The 24,371-nt window shown below is 31.6% G+C and overlaps 2 protein-coding genes and 1 long non-coding RNA gene across 3 annotated transcripts; 1 reads left to right on the top strand and 2 right to left on the bottom strand.

Moving 5' to 3' along the window:
* Positions 1–1,510: 1,510 nt before the first annotated feature.
* Positions 1,511–8,866, bottom strand: LOC148312513 (tRNA (guanosine(18)-2'-O)-methyltransferase TARBP1). Its single transcript, XM_088277177.1, has 7 exons — positions 5,859–8,866; positions 5,021–5,092; positions 4,602–4,932; positions 3,211–3,879; positions 2,587–2,744; positions 1,853–2,029; positions 1,511–1,764 (listed from the first exon to the last, which is right to left on the bottom strand). The coding sequence occupies exons 1-7, from the start codon at positions 8,651–8,653 to the stop codon at positions 1,617–1,619; spliced, it is 4,350 nt and encodes a 1,449-aa protein (XP_088133303.1). The 5' UTR covers positions 8,654–8,866; the 3' UTR covers positions 1,511–1,616.
* An 806-nt stretch (positions 8,867–9,672) lies between these two features.
* LOC148312514 (acylglycerol kinase, mitochondrial-like) lies at positions 9,673–12,175 on the top strand. The gene is made up of 3 exons (XM_088277178.1): positions 9,673–10,043; positions 10,125–10,423; positions 11,091–12,175. Exons 1-3 carry the CDS (start codon positions 9,934–9,936, stop codon positions 11,960–11,962), a joined length of 1,281 nt encoding a protein of 426 aa, XP_088133304.1. The 5' UTR covers positions 9,673–9,933; the 3' UTR covers positions 11,963–12,175.
* Positions 12,176–12,209: 34 nt separating this feature from the next.
* On the bottom strand, positions 12,210–12,950 carry LOC148312515 (uncharacterized). Its single transcript, XR_015839225.1, has 3 exons — positions 12,740–12,950; positions 12,534–12,663; positions 12,210–12,345 (listed from the first exon to the last, which is right to left on the bottom strand). It is a non-coding gene; the product is annotated as an uncharacterized LOC148312515 (long non-coding RNA).
* Between the last annotated feature and the right edge of the window lie 11,421 nt (positions 12,951–24,371).

Raw genomic sequence — 24,371 nt, forward strand, 5'->3', positions numbered from 1 at the left:
TGCAAACGGAGGCCATAATCCTGTCAGGGAAAGGACCAAAAAGATTAACTTAGTAAATTCATTTTATTTAAAATCTAGAGTATGTACCAAATTGCAATTTATTTTCAAAAGACAACCAAATTTATTAGTAAAAATACACTATACGATCGACAATTCCAGGTACTGCAAAAATGTTTCCAAATATAATGTCTTTTTTTCAACTGAATGGGGAGATTTTCGAAATTAAATAAATAAATCATATCTTCCTTACTGTCAGCTAAATATTCTTATTTTATTACCAACTAATATTTTATACAATGACGGATTCTCTAACATTCCGCTTTTTGTTTTTTTTTATAACAGAAAGCCTGTTGATGTAAATGTTTTATAATCATTGTGTTATATACCAGGGCTGTCCAAAGCATGGCCCACGGCTAATATATTTTTGTGCGGCCCGGGATGTTTTTTTATGGCCAATATGAAAATTTTTCTTTATTTAACTAAGTTTATTTTATGGAATTCCAAATAAACAAATGAGATATTTATTCACATCAATTATTAAAATTACTTGTATAACAATCATATCCCTGTATTTGTTTCTATGGCCCTCCAATGTATTTAATTATTTTGATTGGCCCGGGATCCTATCTGGTTTGAAGAGCCCTGTTATATACTATAATATTGTGACGATGGGAAACAAATCAAGTGTTCCTCAGCAAAATATCATAAGCGCCAATTTGATCAGGCAAAAAGTCATGCATTTAGAAATGTCATAAGTATCCTTTTTATAAAGGTAGAAAATTAGATAAATTAGGAATCCTCGAAATAAATACATTATACATTTGCCCCAATAAAGAAATATCAAATGACCAAATCACACACATCCATTCACTATACCCACTAGAACACAGACAATAGGTACTTAAATCTCACGTAAAATTGTTATGTTTCAGATAATACAAGACTTCCCCATACTTATGTCCAGTAGAAGAGGTCGTCAATCAACAGTTTCAGATTCATCCATATATCATTTAAATTTACATAGAAAATCCATTTCTAAAATAAAATTGTATCAAATCATAAAGGTTTTGTAAACTATAACTTAAATGTAATTATTATTATAATACAATACGTAAACTCATTCAATTTATATTCATTTTGTCAGAATTTTTATCATGGTTTTCAACCCTTGCTCTGTTGTGTATATAACATAAAATTTTATCTAGCCTCACACCAGTCTGGTGATGTCGGTCACGACGAAACCCGGTCGCTGGTCAAATAAAATTTATGTGGAAAAAACTACATTTTTAAATTTATTCTATACAGAGTTTGTTTGTACATTAAGTAATTATATTTTGTGTCAAGCAGTCCGCCATTCTCATAAAAGAAATGTACATTCTGACCATGAAGATGACTTTCTGACAGTCCCCAATACGGTACATACAGTAAATAATCTTCGGAATATCGGAATATACCATGTACATTGATTTTAACCACTTTCGTTAACTTGATAAACAATAAAACTATAGTGTGCACAATAATTATCACAAATTTATTTTTCAAAAAATGCTTATTTGTACATGTTTAAAAAAATATAAATAAATAAAAACATACACTCAGAGGTTGAAACAAAATTATTATAAGGAATGCTGTCTTGTATATTCCCAGATAAAAATTGAGGCAGTTACATGGACGTTTAAAGATCGCACCAATCCATGTTGAGGGATTTCAACGCAATAATCCAAAAAACTTAATATATCACACGGAATACCTTCTTTTTCATGTCTGAAATAGGAAAAACATATTTTGATATATTATTTCATTAAGTTGAAAAAACTGCATGAAATTTATATAAAACCATAAATGTACATACCCAAGTAAGAGTAATGTGTTTTTTGGGAATTTAAAATTATTTAATGTTATACTCGATGACGTCTGTTCCGCGCCGACTATAATATAGCCATTATTCTTCATTTCAATTAAGTATTTTTTTAGGGCAACACCGGGAGCTATCTCAATTATACTATTTATCCACCTTTCAGATGAAACACTAAAATAAAAAATTAAATAAAAAATTAAATCAAGTTTTTTACCAAAAATAACTAGTTACCACTTTTAGATAACATATTGAATATTATATTCAATCATGTACTCGATGAAGAATTCCAAATTTAGATTCTTACCTGAATGCAGAAGTATCCTGACTGAATACATAAAAGGAATTTTTTATAGGAGAAGCAATTAATATTTTGGAAGTGATCAAGTATCAATCATTTAGAAGATTTTTTTGTATTTCGATTCAGATTGTTTGAAAAGCAATTTTTTGAGCTTAGCAGTTTTAGCACAACAAAATCAATTGCATAAAGAATACAATACAGTAGAACGGGGCTACTTGAACTTTAATGTGTTACTTGAGCCCAGTACAAAACAGTTTTTAGATCTGTATTTGGTCTACAATAATGAACGTATCAACATGATTTATTGTTTCCCTGACAGGTGACACTTATACGTTCATTATTGAAGACCAGATACAGATTTAATATTTTTAAAAAATACATATACACACAAGAATTGTAAAAATAAAACATGTAAATATGTAGTATCTACCTTAATGTTTGGAACTGTTTATCTTCAAGGTGTTTCAGACTGTCAATAACATACTCTTTAACGCTGAAAACTTCACAAGTTCGTGCCAAGCCACCGAGATTGGGGGCTCGGTCAATAAGGGATGCGACTACAATTAATTTACTGCCATCATCATTTTTCTAAAATAAAACAATAACGTTGGTTAAAAGACTGATATCATTTCACACATATCACTCACTCCTTTCAACAACGTTTAAAATAAAAAAAACTTGATTTTTCAGGAGAACATTTTTAAAGTTTAAAAATATAATACAATGTATTAAAAATAAATATCAAGCCACTCATTGAACTTTTTACTGTGCAACAGATCTTTTTAGGTAAAACCTGAAGGTTTTTTCTCCATTTGAAAAATATTTAGTATATTTAAAAAAATAATGAAACAATACCTTTTCTTCAAAATGCAAAAACTACACTTTCTGCCCTGTAGCGGGTAAATATTAAGTTAAAAATATGCCGCTTTTGTTAGGATAAAGTAAATTATCTGGGCATTCCGAAAACATGCACAACTGCAAATTGACGATTTTTGATTTATGACGTTCTTGAAAGGAGTGAGCGATATGATTTAAATAATTAAAAATTACAAACCATTTGTTTTCCAACAGGTATGCCAAGATCTGCCAACATGTTCCTCCACGGTACAAACTTTTTCTGAATATTCAAATTACTTGGTAGCGCTGCTTGATTTTCAAGATTGCACAATTTATTCATTTCTTCCTGCACTAATTTTTCATTCCTTTTTAAACTCTCATTGCTGTCACTATTTTTCATGTTAATAAAATTACATTCTGAATCGATTTCATTAGATAATGTCAAAGTCACATGTTCATCTTGAGCAACGCCTGTAGCAAGTGGAATATTATAATAAATACTATTCACACTGAGACCATCCGATACATCAAAATGGTTCACGTAAAAATCGTTACTGATTTTAATTAGATTTTTTTCAGAGGAACTCAAATCAAATGTAGTTTGAATTGTATTACAAATTAATGCATAATCGCTACAAACAGGATTACCCCTCATCAATTCATTTAATTTTAATGAAAAATATTGTGCATGAAGTCTTATGTTAAACAATTGCCCCATTGTGTAGGGCAAAAATAATTTCATGCCGAAATTAAAGTTTTCATCCGATTTATTATCCATTTTAAGTATTTGATGCTTGATCGTTTGATATACAATCATAAAATATGATATTTGTGGTATTTCAGATAGACGCAGGTCAGTTACTACTGTGTCATTGAAGGTGTATTTCTGAAACAAAAAATTATTAAAAAATAATTATTGGTCAATGACGTTATCTATTAAAATTATTACACCTTGGAAAATTAAATTATTATACTACATAATTACAAAGTTCAGGATAGAAATTAATTAAAGTTTAACACGATACAATAACGACAAAAAAATTAAAGGTGATTGTGTTAATTATTTTATCATTGAAAAAGAAAAAAAAACATCTAAAACATAAAAAAAAATAAGAAAAGCAAAATTGAAAAAAAAATATTTTTCGCGTCATACAATTCGGTACAAAAGCTAGCCAGTTGATAGGTCGTAAACGCTGTAAATTCACAGTCTTCCTGATTTCCATGTTATCAAACCTCTTCATCAAATCATTAAAACAAAAAATTTAACTCTTTTTCAAAAGGAAGTATGTTTTTTTATTTTAAAATTTCATTAATTGATTTGGCAGCCACTTTGTGGGATAGATTGTACCACAAAGTGACTGCCGAATTTATTTAAATCCACTATTTCTTAAAATCTCATCATTTTCAAACACCGTATGTGAAGCTTATTCTAAATACATATGTATTCTCAATATTATTAATATTAAAAGCATTTACTTTGTGGTTAGTCATTTTTACTTTTTTTTTTAACCACTCACCGTTATATAACCTCTCACCGAGATTTTTATGTCTACCAGTTTTTAAATTAAGAATTAGCTTCACATACGGTGAATAGTCACGTAAACTTACTTTTTGAATAATGTACAGGGCAATGTACCACTCGAGCATAATTCTTGAACTAATATGATGAGGTTGTTTGGCCAAGCGTTGAATGCACCACCGAACACTATCATCAACGTGACAGCCATCGGCATAAATTTTAAACGAAAAAAGCAAACTTTGCAGTGTCCTGAGTAACAATCTGTGTTGCATAGAATTGCCATGATATCTATTACTCGGTTTGTTTATTAGGTCAACCCTGTTTCTTAGATTAGAAGTTATAAATGCGTGAACACCAATATCCCGTGTTTTTAATATTTCAAGAGCTGCACTTCTTATCTGTGGAACTGGATTTATTGTGCTGAAAAATAAAAATAAAACATTTTTAATGATAAAATGCATTTTTAGCAACAAAATTTAAAAAAAATATGTTACACTAAACCACTTACTATTTGACTTCTTCTGGTATAATAAAATCATTGTTATTTTTAATCACAAATTCACAGCATTCATATTCAATTCTGTAACAAGAAAAAAGAGCATAAATAATTTTATTCCCACAAATAAGTAATTTTTTCAAATTCATTTTATATTATTTTTATTTGACTTTTTTGAAATTACAATGACACATTTTTTGTATTACAGAGTCCCATTTAGATGCTTTGTCAACGGAGAAAGATCATATCTATGTTTTCATTAGATATTTAAAAAAATAAATTATGGAAAAAACATATAATTTCATTGGGCATTCAACAATGCATTTTTTTTTCAAATTACTGGATTTATGTTTTAGTTTAACTTAATTGTAATGTTGAACAGTACTAGATTATTCCAGGAAAACTTGGAATGTTCAAGTACTTCAAATACTTCAAAGTGGACAGGTCAGAAGTTGGAATAATTGAGAGGTAAGTATGAGAAGATGCGTGGCTGTGAAACAGGTGAAGAATTTATGCAAAGACAGAATGGCGTGGCATTCTATTCCCTTTGCCTACCCCTGAGGAGAAGCGGAATGGTGGTTAGTTAGTTTTTTTAATGAGTTATATAACGGAAAATTGCAAAGTTAGTGCTTCAAATATTAAAAAACATACCATGATTTTCTTAAATGGCTAATTTATGCACATATTTTCCATACTAGAAAAAATATATATAATCTTGACTATTAAATACAAGGTGATAGTCTTATTCTTCAAATACTAGTCCACGATAACAATTAAAATATATACAATGAAAAAACGACTATTAAAATATTAAAATTTAAAATTTATTAATGCATGTGTACATACATACCTTTGATCTTTTCGTAAAGACATTCCAAATGACAAGGCTTTACAAATTAATGTTGTAAAAGGAAATGGAACACCTTTTGTAACGACAACTCCTAAATGTTCCATAAGTTCCTGCACAACGTATGAAACTTGTTCGCCAAGATCAAATATCTTTTCTCCGTATTCCAGTAAAGTTGAATACAATAAATCTGATGGTAAAAGACTTCCTTGAAACAGCATCTTTATAAAAGCCTTAAAACATATTCTGAATTGTTCATTTTTTCTCAATTCAAACGACTCTCTCCATATTCTGTCTACTAAAATTCGAGTTTCACTTATAAGTTCAGAAAAAACTAAGTTTGGTAAGAGTATTTGAGTCAGCTGTATGATTGGGAGTAAACATCCATGACCTCCTGTTTCTAGAAGATCTATTACTTCCTTGTATAATTTACTTATGCAATCGGAGCTCCAATTATCAATTTGAGAGTAATATAAAATGTAAACTTGCAGTTTAGCTCGGTTGAATTCAGATATCGTTTTGCCATTCGAAATTTCAGATACATCTTTATTTGGTGTATTTGCTTCATGGGTTAAGTCAAATAGGATTTTAATTCTGTTAGTCCTGATATTTTTATCGTAACTTTCGTTGTTTGTATAAAATGTTACAGCTCTTGATATGATTTTCAAAGAGAAATATTTCTGTGATAAATTTTCACTTGTCCGTAATAGGGATTCGGCCATAGTAAATAGAGATTCCAATGATTGATTAATGGATACAGAAAAATTATCTAGTCTATTCCAGTAGTCCACAATTATACTTAAACCTTTGATGTATTGATTAATTAGTTCCAAATCTTTTATTTCTGTGGAACTACGTAAACGAGTCTTCAAATAACTTGGAAGGATATATCCATTAGTTTCCAAAACATTACTCAAAAGTTCTGTTTTTAACATGTTTTTATCCTCAGTGGCATCAACAACATTAATAAAATTGACAATGAGGAAAAAATGGCTATCAAATTCCTTATTCGATGAGTATTCTCTGTTTTCAGATTCTCTCAAATGGATCAACATCATTTTAATGTTACTGATAACATGTAACATATGATCAGAACTTGAATCACACAAAATTAATAACAAATGTGATAAGGGTGTGTAATCGATGATATTTTCCATGTATGATTTATCCATTATGATTTTATAAATTTCAGTATTAAAATCTTTCCCTTTCACAAAGTCTATAATTTTTTTCCAAAATAAATTACCTCGGGTGAGTATTTTTTTCATCGCAATGGGGGAAACCAGTTCCATTAACGTTTCTGCTTGAAGAATTTCAATGGATTGATTCAAAACGAAGTTAAAAAAACAGCATTCTGTAGCACATTGTATCATGGCATTATTTAATATTGGTGAATTTGAACCAAAAAAGCCTGAAACTACTGTTTTCAATGAAATTTTCAAATCTTTTAACATAGGAACCGACATCAAGCCATATGATATATAAAACTTTGGAATAGGTGATAAGTTCACAGACGGAAGTGTAAGGATTATGTTTTTCATATTGTCTATATTACCCAAGAATGTTTTTAACAATGGCATCAATTGATTTTTTTCATAATCATGAATATTTTCATACAAATATGTACTGTCAAGTGCAATAATCAACTGTTTGAATGGGAATTCATCAATTCTTAAATTTGGCTTTTTGTTTGTCAAAGCGATTTCAATCGCTTTTTGCACCACAGCATTGGCGTCATGAGAAAATGTTCTGACCAAAGCGCAGTTATACCACGAAGGATGTAAACTTGATAAATTATTGAATAGTTTTAATGCTGAAAGAACAAGATGAGATTGTTTCTCTTCTAGTGTTTCCAATAGGGTGAAGAGAGCAAACCACGAATATTCCACTGCATTCTTATTCCCTTTGTTCCAGAAAAATAATGGCTCTTCGCCTTGTGATTTGCAAACAGATATTTCTTTATCATTTGCACAATGGATAGCTCTCCTGGCGAGATAAATAGAGCATTTTCGCACAGAATAATCTTCATGTAAAAATCCATGATTGATCACATTCCAAAATTCCCATGTCTCTAGAACAGTGCTCTCAATTTTTCCAAACGTGTGGTCAGTTGTTAATGGTAAATAAAATTCAGATAATGAGCATAAAATAATAAAATCATTTTTGTTCAACATGTTCTGTCTGCTTAAAATTCGGTCCCAAATCATATTTAAAACATTGTAGTCCCGACAACAATTAATAAACAATGGAACTGTTTTTGAAAAAAACTGAGTGGCAACAAGCTTTTCATGATCAATGATAATTTTTTCTAATTCGCTGTATAAGAAGTTGGCGTAGACTGTGACTTTGTTCTCGATGCATAGTTCCAAAATTGTGTCAATAATTTTAAAAAGTAGAGACGAGTCTTCGAACGAGGACGAATTCAAATTGTGAATTGTCATTACTTGCTGAAGAATGTGTTCTACGACATTATGCAGTCTGTCAGGGCATAATAATAAGGAAACTGTCAAAATTTCTAGTAAAACATCATAATTTTCGGACGAGCCAGACAACAACAGTTTAATCGAAAAAGTGATGTATACATCATTGTCACAATCGGTGTCTTCTTGCAAACATATCATGTATTTGTATTTTAGAAAAGTAATTATGGTTTTTAAATGGTTACGCGTTGGAACCGGTTTTTTCATAAGAATTTCTAGTTTTTCATCGATTATGGATTCATCTAAATCCAGCATGTCCAAAGGTTGTAGAAAGCCGGCATCTTCGGTCAGTTCTTTAAGCTTTTTTAGGTTATTCATTGTATACCTCTCGTAACTCTCTATTTTACAGGAATCGTTTTCGAAATCACATACATACTTCAGCTACAATGAATAATGTTCAATAATGAGACATGATTCATTTTAAAGCTTTCACAATAATTTCCATTGGACAATACAGAGCACAAAATAAATACACGATACCGACAACATGTGATGGAAGTTTGACAGAAGTTTGACACTTGACAGTAGAGTACCAGAGACAAAATGAAAACCTTGGTAGGAGTAATTTTAGGAGGAGGCAAATGTACGTTTTCAGTATTCGATTTCCAAAACCGAACCTTTGAATGCACCGAGCAACTCTAAACCTAAGGGCGTTTGTGCACTACCCGTAATTTTACCGTCCAGCAGTCCGGTTTTAAAAAATGAAAGCGACTACGACGGTTAAACGTGATCGAATTTACGCGCAACGTGTTTACGCACTGATCAAGACCACCGATCCAAAAAAAATGGATAAAAGCACAAGCTAATCATCGTTTGAAAACGCTAACTGACGTGCCGGACGGTAAAATTCCATATAATTCCGTGTAGTGCACAAACGCCCTAATAGTGGGTACTGACCGGAGACATTTCGTCATAACGTTACGATGCGAGCATTCGTATAGTCAATACAGCGAGCCGAGCGCTCCATCCATAGTCGGAGCGCTCACCACGAACGATGTTACGACGAAATGCTCCGTTCAGTTCCCATTTCAACGTGCCCATGGTTATTCTTTATTCGAACAGAAAATATTTCGTATTTTCAAGACTAAAAAATGTTTCTGATGCCATGGCCCCAAATTCGGAAATCCCATCGAATAATGATAGAAAACTTGCAATGATTAAGAATTTAAATTACTTAATATGGTCAGATAAGGAGTTGGAATAATCAAAGGGTATGTATAAGGGGATACATGGAAAAGGCAAAGATTGTTTGAAATGGAAGATTGGTGTGGTGTTCTTTTCTCTCTGCCAATCCCTACAGGGAAGCGGTGTGTTTGTTTAGTTAGTTTTCATTTACATCAAATAAAATAAAAACGTACCGACACTTACCCTTTGGGTTTTATTTTGATCCTCGACACTTGACGCCAGTTGGCACTGATTGGATTTATTTGGGAGGCATTGAAATTTCTCATAGACAAAATAATACCTACATATAAAATATTATTGTATCTGTCAAAATTGAGATTTTGAATTTGTAGGTTAGCTCATGTCGGATTCTGATAAGATATTTTTATAAAGTTGTTCAATTATATCTGTTCCGTAAATGATTTAATAATAAAATGGCTGCTGTATTAAAAACTGCTAAAACGCTTCGAAATCATTGGAAGAAATCCACGTTTGGCGCTTTAGTTTTATCTTATGCGGTTTCCTCTGCTAAAGGCAACTATGAGTAAGTTTATTGCCGCTTATTTATAGTTCCATCTAAACGTATGTTTTCTAGTTAAAATAACAAATTTATTATTTATTTCAGCACAAATGCTTTTATGAAAGTTCGTTGCGAAGAAGCTGTTAAATACGGTGAAGAGCGATTGCCAGTTACAGAGAGTCCTCGATCTATAACCGTTATTTTAAACCCTGCAGCTAATAAGAGGACAGCTAAAACGGATTATGAAAAGTATTGTGAACCATTATTTCACTTGGCTGGGATCAGCGTAACATTACTTCAAACTAATGCAGAAGGTCACGCTAAAGAGTTGGTGAAAGATTTGCCTGAAAATCAGTCCATTGTTGTAGCAGGAGGAGATGGGACCGTTTGTGAAGCGATAACAGGTTTTTAGAATTATTTTCTATTTAAATACAAAATAATTCATTTAGAATTGTTACCAACATAGTTAAGAAATATACCCTTTCCATTTAATAAAAAATGTTACAACAACAATCATAACTTTGGTTTGATAATTATGGATATTTATTATATCATACAAGATATTGATTATTGAAAATGAAAAAAGTATGATTATAAAATTAAGTCACGTAGAATTCATCTTTTTCAAAAATACACTTGAAGTTTATATGGACAATATGTACAACTATAAACATTTACACAATTTTTGTCACAATGTACTTTCATATTTAAAATATATCGTAGTCGTACAGGAGAAAGTGACCAACTGACAAAACGTAAAATGTTCAGGAGGATCATTTAAGCCACTTTTGCTTAGCAAGAAAATAAACAACAATGCAGTTAGTCATTTTTAATAAGTCAATATACTATACTTCCAAGTTTAAATTCCTTTGAGATTTTTTTCAGGGCAATATTAAACTAGTAAGATACGAAATAGTCAATGATCATATTTTTGTAAAAAAAAATGCTCTTGGTCACTTTCTCCTGTATGACTACGATATGTATTATAGTTCCTAAAGTAACTTGCAATTAATATCTCATAGATTTCTTTAAATACACTAGTTTTAACTTTGATTTTTATGTTTATTATAGGATTACTCAGAGACGATGAAAATAAGTGTAAACGAACCATAGGAATTCTGCCTCTAGGAAGAAGAAATCTGGTCGGCAATCAACTTTTTCCTATTGGTAATACCTTACCTAAAATTAAACAACTTACTGATGCTACAATGGCTGTTATTAAGAACCACTCTCAACCAAAGAATATAATGAAGATAGAGGCCATTCAGACAGAGACAGATATTCCGGCTAAACCTATTTACGCGGCTGCTGCAATCGAATGGGGGGCATTTAGGGATGTGTATGCCAAGAGGGATAAGTATTGGTTCTATGGTAGTCTGAGAGAATACGCTTCGTACCTTTTTAATGGCTATAAAAGCTCTCTCTCTTGGGATTGCAAAGGAACTATTAAGTACACCCCGCCGTGTGAAGGCTGCAACAATTGTAGATCTGCATTGCTGAAACAACCCCAGAAGGCAAGGTGGGTCGATTTGATCATGCCCAAAGTCAAGGATGAAGTCTCTACAGGCAAAGATTACACAGGAATATCTAATCAAGTCTGCACTAAAGTTGAAGAAAAGTGTTTTAAAACAACTGAAGTCAATCTTACCTTGAATGATGGAAATATGCAAGTTCCACCGCATTTGTCAATAAGCTTAGGTAAAATGAATTTAGGATACTTTGAGTTTGTAACTGAGGGTTGGAAACGGCTTAATAAGAATCCACCAACCGTAAATGAAGTAATAACAGCAAGATCGTTGGAATTATACCCCTTGAATGTTTCTAAAGAAGGCAAAGAAATTTGGTTTGCAATAGACAATGAAGAATTTGATGTGAAACCAATTAAAATAACTTTCCTTCCTAGCGCGATAAAGGTTTTTACAGAAAAGAGTAAGGATACTTAGGAATAATAAAAATATTTATGTGTATTTAAATATTTTTAAGACAGCTTTGTAAATAAACCTATTGATAATAAACCTCAATTCACCAATGCATAAAATGCTGTGTGATAATGAATTATGTAATGAAGCTATGTTTCTTTTATGCAGCAATCAATATGGGAATTTTTTATGTTTGAATTCAGGTTTATTTTAAGTATTAAATACATTTAAAAAAAAAGTTATATTATGGTTTTATTACACTAAAACTTACCCTGCTACGCCATTGATTTTAATGTTTATATGGTAGAAAATATACATTGTCATTTTCTAATCACATAAAAAAAGTTTAACCCCGTGTGGACTTTTAATTTTTAGATGTATAGGTTCCATCTGTTGCTGGAAATCCGCTGAGAAATAAGGTTTGAAATTAAAAAATGTGATGCAGCGCCATCATTTGAAAATAAATCGATTGTATGCTCATAGATGTCACTAATATGTATTTTTTACTTTTTATTTATTTTAGGTATTTCAGAAAACAAATTATTTACATATCTATATGATCGTATACTTGCACAATAAACGAATGAATTCTCACATGCAAACGTCTTGGCATAATCTTCTATCAATGTATAAAGTTCAGTTAATAATACCAATGCGAATTAACCCATAATTCGCTTCAAAAATATTATTTGATTCTTGCAGCGTGTAGACTTCATCAAAGTTTTCTGTAAAAGGAATAAAAATAGAACAAAATTTATTCATGCATTTTTGTAACGTAACGCACCCACCAATTCTACTTACAAGATCACCCACTGTCGAATTGCATGATTACTATCACACTGGAATGAAACTTTTTTTACCTCTCTGAAATCAACTTTATAACCATTCGAAAATCATAATTACAAAAATCCATCATTTATGTGGCATTTAATATAAGTATTTAATATAAAATATATGCTTAAATATGAAATTTTGTTAGGTTTCTTTTTAAGTTTAAATTTCTAGGAACCATTTCAAAGTAACCTAACGATATGTCAAAATATACGAGTGACTTATTGAAATGGCGGGATAATTCAAATTCTGCAGAGGTTCCATTTAATCTACATGAAAGTACTTGCATAATATTAGATATTAAGCAAGTACCTTGTATACTTTGTAATTGGTGTCTAATTTATCAAATAAACTAAAAATCTCTGAAAATAGTAACTTGCGGATTTTTTTTGCGCATGGCATGCACTGGTTAAATTAGGTAAAAAATAGTCACCATATTGTTGAGCCTCTGGTGGAAACTTATGCGGATTTATGGCGGAAATTTTTAGAGGTATCTATGGCAACTTACGGCCTATATATTTACATATTTATCTATAGGCGCATATTTTATTAGATGTGTCAGGCAGGGTTTTATGCATCCATTTAAGGCCTTTTATTTATAGCTTTGCTGATAGTTTTGAAAAATTCTGCCACATGCGGTAACGCTTTACCCTGTACACTATGCACCATTACTTACATAAGGTATGAAACAAAGAAAAAATATTATATTGACGTAAATTATCTGCTATAATTTCTCAGGCACTTTAAGCGTGTTTAACGTTATACATCAAAACCTCGTTAAAATAATTGCCTTTGAGGACTCAAGGGATGTACCTCAAGAAATGTCCTTCACCCAAAACTTATTTATATCCGTTATATGTATTCCATCAAATCTGATCATTTTGGTTTCATTTTATAAGAAATCAAATTAACACTGCATTGAGCCGATGCGCCATTTGAGAGCGGATGGGTTATATTTTTCATTTAGTGACCAAAATTACTAATAGGTACATGCGCATGAAATCCATTGCATGCATGGAAATTATCGTTTTAACTACGTGATATAGACATTTTGTTTCAGACCTTATGTATTATGACCTTATTATATATTTGATTTGAAATTGCTTTTGGATCAGTATTTTCATGAATTTAAAATTATAGATTTTTAAGACGTTATTATTTAAAACTAATTACAGCAAAGTTAAAGTTATCTACACTCCGTAGTTAATTTCCTCATAGAATCTTAGTCCTAGCGCGGAGAGACACTACAAAAATCCACGTTGAACATTATTTCATAATGAACAAAATATGCTTGTCGACTTATTTTTAAGCGCCCTTGAAGTAACATTTTACGAAAATAGGGCAATATAAATTATTCAAAATTATGATAAATATTATTTTAAAGTGAGAAGACGCTTAGATAAGTACGTATTACGCACTGTTTTTTTTTTAGCTGAGTATTAAGTTTTAATAAGAAACCTTTGTCCCATCATTGGAATGGCTCTATTAATAAGCCTTCGGTTCCATGATCCAAATTACAGGCTTCGCGTCCGCTATACCCATTCAAGCATCCCCAAACAATCGGCGCAAGGGGTAATATGTAAATAGTAAAATAAGTTCATAATGCGAGCAATCATTCTGCGCGTTGAATGCCTCGGCAGCCATTCAATTGTCAGGCGTGAAAACGGGTATCCCCTTATGTGAATTTCACCCCTATCCTCACGTGGTAAGGGCGGTTTTCCTTTCCGCTCCGGATCGGTGGTAGCGACGATCGGAAAAGAGCTGTACACAAGGCGGGATGTTGTAAAACACGGAGCGTCGGTGTTGGGGCACAACACACAAGTATCGAGTTACCTAATAGCACAAAACGATATAATTCATAAATACAAATAATGGGGTCTCGCGAGAACCGGCCAACCAATCTCAGGTAGGCTGTGGTTCCATTATCAAGCGAGCTCGGCGGCTCGGATCAAAGGTGTGTCTGAATTTCGTGTCCCATTCAGCGTTATATTGGGAAAGGATTAACGGCTCCTATGACATCGGGAGCGGCTGATAAAGCTGAGGGATATTTCATATTCCAATAAATTAGTTAATAACATTATTATGTTTGTGTCGATTAGATGTGTCCACACTTGTCGGCACGTTAGGGAGAGGCGTTATAATTCGTATATTAAAAAAAATACCCGGATCATTTGGAATAAATGTATCTAATTAAAATCATAATGAGATGAACTCGGCATTCATCCAGCTTTTTAAATAAAATTATACGTATAAAAGGGAATTGAGATGGTATGGGCATATAGGACGCAGAGAACCTGATCATATTGCGAAGCAGGCAAACTTCCTCGAAAGACATTTAGAGGAAGACCAAAGAATTCATGGTTGCTGCAGAAAGGAAATATGACCTAGGTAACGTTGCCCATGACAGAAGGATCTACAACCTGAGGACGAGGAGAGTTGACCCCGACAGTCTATGAAAGGGATAGATACAGATGACGAAAATGAAGGAGTTCATGGTTAAACTTTGACATTATTGCTATATGGCCGAAGGAATCACATATAGGAAAGAGGAAAATGGTTGTAATAGCTAGGGGTCTGAGGGATGCATACCTATATGTACCTACTCGTAATAGATTGTGTAACTTATACACTGCTAAAATGTAGGAGTCCCATGAAGTATATTAAGTACCTATGTGCAATAGCAATCCTTTTAAGGTATTGGTATTCGCTTGAATAAACTATAATTAGTCGGTAGAGTTCTTATTAATTAGAGAATTATCAAGGAGGCAATGGATTAATCCAATTTAGGTACGTACTTACGTTGTAATATGTGGGTATACTTTATAAATGGATAACGTGATTTGATATTCGCATACCCACCATCTTGTACAAATAGCGAGGTTCCACCGTATTCACTTTTTTGATCACTGAAATATTTTACATGGCACTTTTTTCCGTTTTATTTTTTGTCGCAATTCAAGAGCGCGGGTGGATCAAATGGAGGCTCTTAAGAAATGCATTTTAATAAGAAATCCTGGAGCTTATTGTGCGCGAAGTAGACGTGTTATCCGCTCAAGTCTTAATTAAAATATTTACGAGACAGGAAATGAAAACAAGAGTTATGCGACCAGCAGCGAGAGGTCTCCGCCATTATGTCCAGCACAATCGCGCGACCTTTCTTCGCGCTCAGTCGAGTCTTTCTAATAAAGAGATTTATCGCCATAATTAAGTGCGACTGAAAGGGTATTATAATTTTTCCCAAATTAAAGTTTGTTTTGTGAAGCTGACATCGTAATAAATGCTAATAAGTACATGGAAGTCCCTGCATACCTTTAACAGGTTGTGAATTGTATGTTGTCCGCCTCCGTAGTGTAGTGGTCGGGACTTCTACCGTAATGGAGTTCGAGTAACCGGGTTCGATTCTGGAGTTGGAACAGACAATAGAACCTTTAAACATTTATGTACCGACTGATTTTGACGACATTGGTGCTAACTTATTAACTTACGAACAAAAAAATACGTATATATTTAGATAATACGGCAATATGAAAAATGAACACAAAAACAATTGATAAAATTATTGATTTTTCAGATTATTAAAAAAATATATAGAATCTGAAAAAAAACTGCATGTAGAGTGTGTCAAATCGTATATTCAACCTGACTGATGATGCACAATGATATTTAATTAAAAAATCTATAATTTTAAAAACAAAATTTGAAAATTATTATTTTTCTTTTTTATATAATTTATAAACATAATACATTACATATTTTACAAATTGTTATATACCTAAAAATATTTTTAAATATACATAATATTGTAGTTATATTACTAGAAAACATTTGGATATCACTGTACATATATATTAATGCTAATACATACTCGATATTTACCAATTATTTCGTGTACATAATTACGTATGTATTGTATATAATGTATAATATACGAGTATACTCAAATGTAAATATGTAAATGACTACGTCCATTAAGTACGTAGGTATATATGTATGTATTATACATATTGGACATTGTGTTAAAAAATGGCCATATAATGTTTAAAATAATTATAAACTTTCATTCAAATCTTTCATACAGTCAAGCAACGCGCATCAATACGACTCATTCTTAGAAAATCACTTCCTTTACAATGCTTCAGTATCCATTGCAGCCATCGACATCCCAACGTCAAAATTTATGATTCATAAATTTCCTAATTGCAAGTGCGAAGGAACCTTTTGTCTTTTGTGTGTTTAGGTGCACGTTATGTCAAAATATGGACGGGTGCCATAAAAATTCAATAGACTAATATGCAATCACAATATCATCACAATATACCTCCCGTGAGCACATTTCGCCCTTGACAATCTCACTTCGACATCTCGCAAAAACACTTGGTAGTACTGAAAAGGCAGGGAATAAAAAGAAACATTTGAAGACAAGGCCCTTGGGGATTATATCTGTGATACAAGAAGACTTTTTGGCTCAGACGCTTTTATTTTTTTGTGCGTTATTTAAATTTCTTGTGTTGGGAAGCCCAACCTCACTTTGGACTTCTGTCCCGTGGTTTTCCTAATGCTGGTACCTTTTCGACTGTCAATCAAACTGTCATTTTGCATACATTCTATAGTATGACGCGAGAATGTGTTTTTACAGCCTTAAAACAATGATCTTAGAATGCATTGTTTTAATTTAGAAAATAAAATTTACACATTTTAAACACATGTACAATTGTCCGCCTCCGTAGTGTAATGGTCAGCACGCTCGGCTACCGTTCTGGAGGTACCGAGTTCGATTCCCAAGGGGGGTAAAATAAATATAAGTGATTTTTTCAGAGTAATATTTATTTAATATTACCCTAGACTGGTACCTGAAGCGGAGGGCTGATCACCTTTCCTTCATGTGTAAAACGGTCAAGATAACACTGCGTTTATACGACGCAGTGCCCTATGCACCATTGGGGTGCGGATAAGGGTTTTATTATTATTATTATAAACACATGTACAAAACGTCGTCAATATACGTATATTGCAATAAAATTTAAAAAAAATAATAGTAATAATATTGGATGATTTATATAGTGCCATTTTCGTAAAATACTACCTCAAGAGCGCTTATACAGATATGGATTATGATATGAAAGTAATAATGATAGATAAATTTTTTTTTACGGAAAAACGTTGTCAATTGGCTGATTCTGAAGGGGGAAAAGTGGAGCCGCCGTATTATTACGCTTTCCTCTCGATCTGTTATATAGTAATGTAATAAATACCTTTATGAATATTATAACCTATGAAAAATGCATTTACAAGCACAATTTAATGTGAAAAAAGCACAGATATTAACTACCTAACTAACCATCACGCCGCTTTTCCGCGGGGGTAGGCAGAGAGAACAGAACACCGTACCACTATGTCTTTGCAAACATTCTTCGCCTCGTCCACATTCATGCATCGCCTCATTACCCCATACCCGCCTATTATTCGACTCCTGACCCGGCCGCTTTCAAATATTTGACATACTTGATTATGGCAAGTTTTCAACCTTCCTCTACTTCTTTTCCCAACTGCATTCGCCTAGTAAATTTGTTTCACCGTTCCTTCCTCACTTATTCGTTCCACATGACCAAACCATCTCAACACACATTTCTTAATTTTTTCGATAATGCTTATCTCAGCCCTGCATTCTTTCCTTATATAACCATTCAAACATCTATCATACATCGATCCCTCAGACGAATGTTTTGTCGCACATTTGTCTGAGAGATCGTATTTCGACTGCCTTCAGCCTACTTTCATTCTTCTTTTGCCAACTCTATGCTTCGCTTTAATTTTATTCATATCCATTTAAATTCATTTAAAAAACTGAATCTTATATTATCTGGGTGATGTATGCTCAATTCTTCCACGTCAAGCTAATGTTTTCTGTAATTATTATTATTATGACTAATTACGTTATCCTCGTTTAATCGTAATCACCCCTTTATGAAACATTTAAGCTGCTGAATTAAATTAATATTCAAATCATTATTCAAACTTCATAAAAATTGAACGCTAATTATACAACAGCTAGAGACTACAAGTATTAAGGCCCAGTATTCGTTAAGTCGCTACTTAATTTTCTCTAAATCCAGGTAACATTTTATGTAAATGAATATTTTTCTTAAAACACCGTTTTTGCATTGAAAATTGAGTTTTTCTTAAAAATAATTACAGTGAAACCTCTATCTATCGTTTTTAAAGGGACCAATTGAAATAAACTACGAATGCGGGAAAATAATGAATGCGGGATAAAGAAGTCAATACACAAGGAGATACGATCGAGTAAAGATACCGTCCTCCCAATCTGCATAACCATTAGTAGGTGGAAATTTCAAGAATACAAGTTTTAGATGTTAGTAAATGTATTTATTAAAAAAAATACAAAGTTGAACAGAACCCAAAGATCTTCAGACCTCTTCTGCTGTATCCATCACACACGCTTTCGATAGTCTGTATCGTTGAAATATTGTCGTCGAATGTAACATAATTCAGAATATTTAAAAAAAAAGTAAAAAAAACAGACAAATTATATCAAACATGTAGCATAATTTAAACGATGAATGCGGTAAAATGGTGGATAGAAACGATCGATGCGATCTATTTTTTTAATGAAATGAATTCGGGGTAGAAGAAATAAACGACTATTCGAAGAACGATAGATAGAGATTTCACTGTATATGGTTGTCAAAAGAAATTAATTATTGAAAGGTAAAAATATTTAAAAAATATTTTTTCCATATAATTATGAATATTCTAAAAAAATAAAAATAAAACCTCAACATATATTTCTGAAAATAATATCGGAGCGTTTCCCAACGCTGAATGAGATAAGTTATTGCGAGTATCTCCTTAGCAAAAATAATGTGAAGACGTGAGTTTCGATGCTAATCGAATTTAAAATACACATGAATTAAGATTTTTTACATAATTTTGACCTGTCCCGACATAAAGTACAAATATTTTTTTGTTAAATTTATCATTTAATAAGCTCAGGTTTTTTTTATGAGATACTTTGATTTAATTGTGATATTTTTTACCTTAAAAATGTGAAATCTCCTTACAAGCATTTCTAAGTAATATGTCAATATTTTATATGAGAAATTTCTTGATGTTTTCAATGCAGGGAGCTTTCGCACTGTTCTAAGTAAATTCCAACTGCGAGTATAGATACAACATGTTGCTTCGCTTCTGTGTTGTAGATACTCCGAATTTTAAAACAATTTCATTTTCCAGTAAGCAGGAACAAATATATCAGTTTCTATGTGATTATAATATATAAGGAGCACGTTCCTTTACAAAAATTTCATCTATTTTATAAAAGCACAGTAGGGCTCATGGATAATGAATTCTTCTTAATGACCGAGTAAGCACCCAATTCGCCTTTATCTTTGTCACCAAAACAATGCGATCCTCCCCTACAAAGCTTCCAGCCATGTTCCTTTTAATTCCTTTATAGTTCGGTTTCAAATTATAAAACAATTGAACATCCGTATGGTATTGGACACAAAAATGTCTGACCAAACATTTCAAATCTATAGCACGCGAGGAACATTATTGCCCGCCATAAAACTTTGGAAAGAAATTTTCTACACTTCAAGGAACTTCATTATACGTTTATGGGACCATAGAACACCCTGAAGGTGTCAGAGGCGACCTTAGAGGATGGTATGGAACTTAGAGTATTTACTAATCTCATATATCTTTCTATATTATGGATGTCTTATGTAGCTGAGAAGAAACATCTATCGTTTTTTATGGGAAATAATACGGAATTTCATTAATTGATTTGGCAGTCACTTTGTGGTAAAATCTTTTCAATTTTAATTTAAGTTGTACTTGGTAAATATTCCTATTTCTTAAAATGTATTGTGACACGTGTTTCGATGCGTTCCGCATCAATAATATGGATGTCTGAGCATTCCAGGACTTACGACCTGGCATTTGGCTGACCCAGACTCAGCCGATTAACGACGTTTTAACGAATGTTTTTGCCTAGAATTTATACCCACAAATTAGATGAAATTATAGTAACTTTAAACATAAAGAGTAAACCCACTCACGAGTAGGTATACCTACGCTATAAAACTTATGAATTTGAAGCCTAAGTGGGGCCATGAAAAGCGGTGTTGCATAAGCTGAAGCTAGATTAGAGTCACTTGGACGTTAGGTAATTTAAAAAAAGACAACGTCTTCCTTTAATATTTTTATTATTATCTATCATTATCATTTTAAAATCATAATCCTTACATGTTTAAGCGCCCTTGAGGTAGTAATTTTCGAAAATGGCGCTATATAAATTATCCAAAATTATTATTATTAAGTAATCGCTTTATACACTTGTTTAACGTTCACCACTCTACCTATTATTGAATATTCACATTGCATTACATTTTTAATGATGTATAAATGCGCTCTTGTATAATTCCTTTCGCATGTTAGTTGTAATTTTAGTAGATGTAGAATTTTGGCTGATAGTGTTTTCTTCAACAATTTTGTATTTTCATCTATTGTATTTATGAGAACATCTGTAGTTCTCGAAACTAGTCGTGCTCACATGAATAAACTTACTGAAAAGCAGTCTTGAAAAGTGTTTTATTTTTATATTTAAAACATGGTTACTTCGTTAACTTTTCACTGTAATTCTAGTCGTGATATGGTATTTCTTGCTAGTGATAAAAACGATTAGAATATTTTATTGAATTTGGGTATAAAGAAAAGCTCATTATTTATATTTTATAAAAATATGCCAGCACCAATTTGATGTAAATTATATAAGTAAATGTTTTTTGTTTAAAATCAGTGATTTCGATCTTCACATACGTTTATCGCCAACAGGTGGCATCACCGTTCTATGGTGATCCATCACCCAAGAAGATCTACTCCATGACACGCTTTGTTACTCGCTGCCTTACGACCAGACCCCATGTTCCTTCCTCATATTTTATAACAGTTGTTGGTTTACACGTTTGTTTGGATGTTAGAATTTTGAATGCCATGTATTATATATAAGCACATTTATGTGATCACCTCGATTTTAATGGATCGGTTGCTTCCACTAATATGACGCAGACAGCAGGCATACCGTGACATTTGATCAATTCAGAGAAACTTTGGAGATAACCGTCGAAATATTTTTTTGTATTTTTTTTATTTTACTTATTTAATATGGTTACAAATGTTTTTTTAATAATTTTAATTCATTTTACAGATATTTAAACATAAACAATCTAAAAATTAATAACGCAGTTCTTTCCAATAAGCAAATTGAGCTTTTGTGCTTGAAGAGGAACTTACACTTATTATTTATTGTTTATATTTGTTGGTAATAAGTATATGTTATTATTTTTGGTGTTAATTTTTCTTTCTTAGATTAACATGCATATAATTCATTTTATTTATTTTTTAGCATTTTAATGACTTCAATATTTTTATATCTGTAGGAAAGTTTTTGAAGTACTTGGTTCCCAAACATTTAAAATTCTGTTGGAATTGTTTGGTATTGCATTTATGGTGTTCATAGATAAATATTATTTTCAGTTATTTAATTTTTAGTGAAATCCTCAACTTACAATAGTTTTTAAAAATATAGTATAAAAATACAATAACAACCTTTTAAAAGTTTCTATTTAATGTTTCTTTGTTATTAATGAACCTAAGAGGTCTAAAACAAAATTAAATAAAAAAATAATTTTTGTATTCTTTCGTTTTAAGCCCAATTTAATAGTATAATTCTCATATCCCATTTCATATTTAAAAGATTTAATATTTTTTAAGTACACTTTATTTTTATTTTTTATAATTACATATTTTTTGTTCTATGTTTCCGTGTACCGTTTTCTTCTCCTGTAAATATTGTATAACATGAAAATAGTTACCATGCTAAGCTAAATTTTAACTGGAACCAACAATACTAACTGAAACTAACTGAAACAAGAATAAAACATAATGTGTAAATTCCTTACAGTTATAACCTGATTAAAAATATTTTTAATGAATTATTTTAAACTATACTCTTGTAATGAGAGGTTAACCCATTCCTTTATAATATATAACGCAGTGGCGTACACAGTTTTAAATCAATAAATTTATGGCAGAAGGAAAATGTACACATTTTACATTTGGAGACCCACCAAGTCGTCATCTGATGTGGCTTGTCGGCGGAGTTATTTTAAAAATTCAAAAAAGCAACAAGAGCGCATACATAAGAGAAGAGAAAAAACTTTGGTAGTTTAAAATTCTCTCTGTATTGATTCGTCAATCCTTTTTCTTTTCATTTAAGTATATATTTTTATAAATGCCTCAGATACGAAAAATCAAATAAAACAAGTAAAGTCGCTACCCAGCAATACAACAAATATTAAAAAAAAAACAATTATAGCACATACATGAGAGAAGACAAAAAACTTTGGCAATTTAAAATTCTCTTTGCATTAATTTGTTAATCCTTTTGAATTTGATTCATATATTTAGAAATGCCTCAGATACGAAATACGAAATAAAACACAAATAGTCCCTATAACACAACCCAGATTTTAGAAATTTATTTATTTAAACACACATTTTCTCTGACTATCGCATTTTTCCATATTTTTCATTCAAAATACGCTGCATATTATAGAAATAATACTAATTCATAATTTGTAGAAATTTTGAAATATTTTTTGATTATTTTTATAACGAGAATTGGGTATTGTAGGCACCGCTAATGTGCGTGAATGGAATGCACGCCACTGATACGCTGAGGTTAATTTCATACAAATTAATGAAAAATTTTCAACGTAATCAAAAATTACATTCATGTCTTTAATAACAGAGAAAACTTCTGATTGCAAGGTAGTTTACAAATAATTTTAAATTGTCTAAATTTTTGTACGGTGTGAATTCTTTTGTTGTTATTTTCGAATCAGCCTTTGATTCCTGTAATTTATTTATGGGATGGTTTTGCGACTTGATTTACCGTGTGAACATTTCCATTCAAAAACGAGTTATTCGTTTATTTAATCCAAACTTATAAATCATTTAACTGATTAAATTTATGATTTCTTCTAATTATTTTATTGCCACTTCGAAGTTTATCGCGTTTTAACAATTAAAAGTTTGGCCCAAAATTTTAATAACAATAAATAATATTGTTATTTTTTTGATTGGTTTATTGGACCATCAGTTAGGATAAGTTAATGACGACATTGAAATAGTGTGTAATAAAAATACCAACACGGCTATTAATTAAGTAGGCATCTTGGAAGATAGGAGACCAACCGCTGGGAAATGCCTTTGGAAATGACTTACTACTATTGGCTCCAAATATTTAGCATCAAATACTCAAGTCGTGCCAATGGGGAAGAATGTCAGGTTTTCGAAAATAAAGCATTTATTTGACAATACGTCAGCAGGACCCTATCTCCTTTACTACCAACGCATGGGACACCAACCATTGGTTAGCAAATATTTCTGAGTTTAAATATTATTTACTTTTTACCGAGAATTACTTTAAAGGACTAGAAAAAGTATTTAAGTTTTGAAAAGTCTAAAACTTAGACAACTATAGCATCAATTCGTATGGCATAAATTGTAATTTTAA

This window comes from Brachycentrus maculatus, unplaced genomic scaffold (assembly GCF_059751285.1).
Source record: "Brachycentrus maculatus isolate JH-2025_06_01 unplaced genomic scaffold, ASM5975128v1 h1tg000039l, whole genome shotgun sequence".
NCBI classification, from domain to species: Eukaryota; Metazoa; Arthropoda; class Insecta; order Trichoptera; family Brachycentridae; genus Brachycentrus; species Brachycentrus maculatus.